We start from the raw sequence: 3,917 nt of genomic DNA, 5'->3' as shown, positions 1-3,917 counted from the left end.
ATTATGGTCCTTTTGATTTAAGAAGTCCACACGTCAAAGTAGAGGAGACAAATGCCTACAAGTTATTTCCTCTTCGGGAACAGTGATACATATTTTATGATTAGAGCGTTGAAAATAATATTAAAAATCAAGAAATAAAAAGGGGTAAAGTTTACTATTTCAATTAAATCTTTCTAAGAGTATCCCCAATAGAATTTTTGAGATGATTTTCGGAAAGGTTTTTGAGACTTAAAGTTTTATGTGGAAGTGAGAGAAGGTTAGGTTCTTGCAGGAGGAGTATGTTTTTGTCTTTTTTGTCTTAAACCGGTGCGCATTAAGGGCACTAGCAATGCCAGTGGGCCCGTTGAGGGTGGTCGCCAACTGACGACCACCCTCATTTATTACTTTTTTTTTTTCTCTCTATCCTCTTTCCTACTTAGCTCCAAAAAACTTGTGTAAAAATCAAACTATTGAGGATGTACTATTAAGATAATCAATCATTTTTCTAAACAAAGCATAAGACTACTTGGGTGTATAATAAGTTTAAATGTAAATTTTAAAACCTCAATTACTTATACCAAAATATTAATTATAGTACTCCGTCATCAAATAGTGTTGTATTTGGTAGGAAGTAATTAATGTGAAAACGATATGATATAGAAGTAGGCTTAGTTTCTTGGGCGAGAGATCAGGTGAAATAGTTAAAAGTTTTTGGAGATATAGCTAGTTTATTTTATATGGTACAAATATTTAGAATCCACCTATATATTGCAACTTGTGAGTTGTCCACACTCCCGACCACTTCTATACCTAGTCTAATTCATTGGAGTTTGATGTCAAATATGATGTAGACTCTTGTATTTTGTGTGATTCTTAAAACAAAATGTATGGAAATACCAAATACTTTTTTACAATCAACTAATGTTATCAACCAGACAAATCTACTAACTCAATCAGTTAATAACCAATCAAATGCACTAACTCAATCAGCTAACAACCAGTCAAATCTACTAACCCAATCAGCTAACAGCTATTTACTGAACACGCTCAATATCTTTTTAACTTGCTTGGCAACCCGAAAAATTGAGTTGCAATGTTATATGTTATCCTAAAAAGCCATATATAGATAGACCTATTTGCAATAGAATAGGCTAAACTCTAAAGCACATAGTGTAACAAATGCTCCTTATTAGTCAAAACTCGCTAACTCAATCAGCTAACCGCTATTTATCAAACACCCACAATATCCTTTTAACCTGCCAACCCTAAATTGAGTTGCAATATAATGATATTATTATTATTATTATTATTATCCTAAAAAGCCATAGATAGAGCTAATTGCAATAGAATAGGCTAAACTCTAAAGCACAAGTAGTGTAACAAATGCTCCTTATTAGCAAAGCAAGATCACATTGCAGGTAAGAAGAATATCTGAATAAAATAGTGACACTTCACATTATATCCCCCTAATACTCGCTGGCTTCCAGTCTTGACATCTTGCCACCCCATGTTCTCCTTCCCCCTTCATGTTCCCACTCCATAACATCATCTCTTTCTCTCTCTTTCTTGCTCTCCATCCATAAGGGTACCCTCTGACTTTCTCTCTCTCTATTTCTCTCCCTTTCGATAACAGGATCGAGCAAGATAGAGCAGACCACATCATTGCATATATATTTGCATAAAGGAAACCCCATCCAGGCCAGTGATTTTGACTTTAATTTTGTACGTAAACGTTGCATGATGAACATGATTTCCGGCAACGGCATCATGGCGGCGGCGTTTGTCCCTCCCCTCCCGCCGGCGCCGGAAACTTCCATTACATTCCAAAACCCAGAAGAAACCCAATACCTCTCTCATCATCATCATCATGACTTCAACGGCGGCGGGAATAATGTTTCGTCGCTGTTAATGATGAGGAGATCGGTGTCGTTCACGGGGGGCATGGAGAGGCCGTGGGAGAATCAGAATCATCAAGAGCTTCTTAGAGGTGGGGACGATGATACGACGTCGGACGACGGGTGCTCGCAGCTGGGGGAGAAGAAGCGGCGGCTGAGCTTGGAGCAAGTGAAGGCGCTGGAGAAGAGCTTCGAGGTGGGTAACAAGCTGGAGCCGGAGAGGAAAATGCAGCTGGCTAGGGCTTTGGGTTTGCAGCCCAGACAGATCGCTATTTGGTTCCAGAACAGACGGGCCAGGTCTAAGACTAAGCAATTGGAGAAGGATTATGATTTGTTGAAGAGACAATTTGAGGCCCTCTCTGCTGACAACGATGCCCTTAAGTCTCAGAACAAAAAGCTCCACTCAGAGGTAATTCATTCTTTATTTATTTATTTATGTAGATCCATATCTCTTTTAGTGAATTAACCTGGTTTTGATACCGCTTATTAGGACCAAACGGCCAAAAGTTATAGTAATTAGTAATAAGTAGCAAATGGCATCATTTTATTTCCTTATACACTGTCATCACAGAATTAGGAAATTATAGAATTTTTGACCACCTGAAAGTAATCTTAAATCAAGTCGAAAGCAAAAAGTGGTCGGAAATAGCAACAAAGATTTTTCCGGATACCAAAAGTGGTCGGAACAAGGCTTTCAACTTGATTTAAGATATTTTCAGGTGGTCGGAAATTCCATAATTTCCAAGTGAGGATGAGGGTGCTGGACTTGGCCCTTTACCAGACTCCATCTAATAATCCCTTAGCCATATAGTGCTGAATTTGACCATTTACTAGCCTTGGATCAATAATCGTTTAGTCACATGATGCTGGATTTGACCCTGACCTGCTGACATGAATATGTATATATGTATAGTATAGTTTGATGTGTTGGTTGTTCTGGATCTCTCAGTGAACTTAGCTAGGTTGGATATAATTGAAATATGATTGCATTATATTATATTGCATGTGATGGTAGCTGCAGTTAATGGCACTGAGGAACAGGGAATCAAAGGGGAGTGGACCACCCAGCAGCACTACCATGATTATTAATCTGAACAAAGAAACAGTAGAGGGTTCTTGGAACAACAACAACAACAACGTAAGTGAGAACAACAGCATTATTGATGTTAATCTGGGCAGCGCCACCACCACAGCGGACAGCCCACTCTACTCCAACAAACATCATCATCATCATGTCTTGCCGCCACCGCCTTCCTCAATTTCCCAAACAAATCTGCATCATCATCTGCTTCACCCCTCCTCCTGCAATAATAAAGTCTCCGACCAATCTCCTGTTCAAGATGAAGGGTATTGCAATATGTTCGGCGCCGCCATGGACGAGCAGGCCGAGTTCTTGGCCATGGCCCCAGCTTCTACAACTTTTCCATTGAGCTTCTCCTTCTCCTAGAACCCCAATATGTTATGATGTATCAAATTTTAATGGGGGTTGTAGAAATAGTAGTGTTTTTCGAATTGAATTGAAGCAGGCAGGGAGGCAGGGAGGCCACTTGGAATGGATCGAAAAGAGAATATAATTAAAAATGTATGTATTTATGTATGTGTGGTACAGATAAGGGATCTGTTCATGTTCCATGCAACATCAGAAAATGCTGCTTTAGTGGGTCTCTCTTCTCTGGCATGGGTCATCATATACTTGCTGTTGTTTAATTAATTGATCAAAGAAAGAAAAGGGGGAAAAAAAGGTTAGTTGGATTCTCGTCTTGTATTTATTACTGCTGGCTTAAGGCTTTTCACTTACTCGATCTTAATTGCCTGCCGGCCACCTCACACATTTCTACCTTTCATTATTTTAATCTATTTTTTTATTTAAAGAAGTTTCTTTTCATCATCAGAATCATATTACATTATTACGGAGTTTTTTGTTTTTTGTTTTTTTTTTTTTTTTTTTTTAAATAGCGCATTTACCGATGTATGTTTGTGTTTGTGTGCTAAAACTGTAACGGCTAACTATGGTGTGCATCCGTATGCACCATACAGATGTAA

At 38.7% G+C, this 3,917-nt stretch overlaps 1 protein-coding gene across 2 annotated transcripts; it reads left to right on the top strand.

Moving 5' to 3' along the window:
• The first annotated feature begins 1,482 nt into the window (after window positions 1-1,482).
• LOC109153616 (homeobox-leucine zipper protein ATHB-23-like) lies at window positions 1,483-3,626 on the top strand. Of its 2 annotated transcripts, none has more exons than XM_019301471.1 (2): window positions 1,483-2,283; window positions 2,896-3,626. In XM_019301471.1, exons 1-2 carry the CDS (start codon window positions 1,717-1,719, stop codon window positions 3,319-3,321), a joined length of 993 nt encoding a protein of 330 aa, XP_019157016.1. In that variant the 5' UTR covers window positions 1,483-1,716; the 3' UTR covers window positions 3,322-3,626. The 2 variants fall into 2 exon arrangements, with proteins under 2 accessions (XP_019157016.1, XP_019157015.1); XM_019301470.1 differs by having other exon boundaries at window positions 2,890-3,626.
• The last annotated feature ends 291 nt before the right edge of the window (window positions 3,627-3,917 follow it).

Source organism: Ipomoea nil, unplaced genomic scaffold (assembly GCF_001879475.1).
Source record: "Ipomoea nil cultivar Tokyo-kokei standard unplaced genomic scaffold, Asagao_1.1 scaffold2516, whole genome shotgun sequence".
NCBI lineage: Eukaryota > Viridiplantae > Streptophyta > Magnoliopsida > Solanales > Convolvulaceae > Ipomoea > Ipomoea nil.
This window is presented reverse-complemented; position numbering and strand designations above follow the sequence as displayed.

Coding starts and splice junctions, on each gene's coding strand:
- LOC109153616 (XM_019301470.1), top strand. CDS start 1,717: ATGATGAACATGATTTCCGGCAACGGCATCATGGCGGCGGCGTTTGTC. Junction 2,284..2,889: donor ACAAAAAGCTCCACTCAGAG/GTAATTCATTCT, acceptor ATGTGATGGTAG/CTGCAGTTAATGGCACTGAG.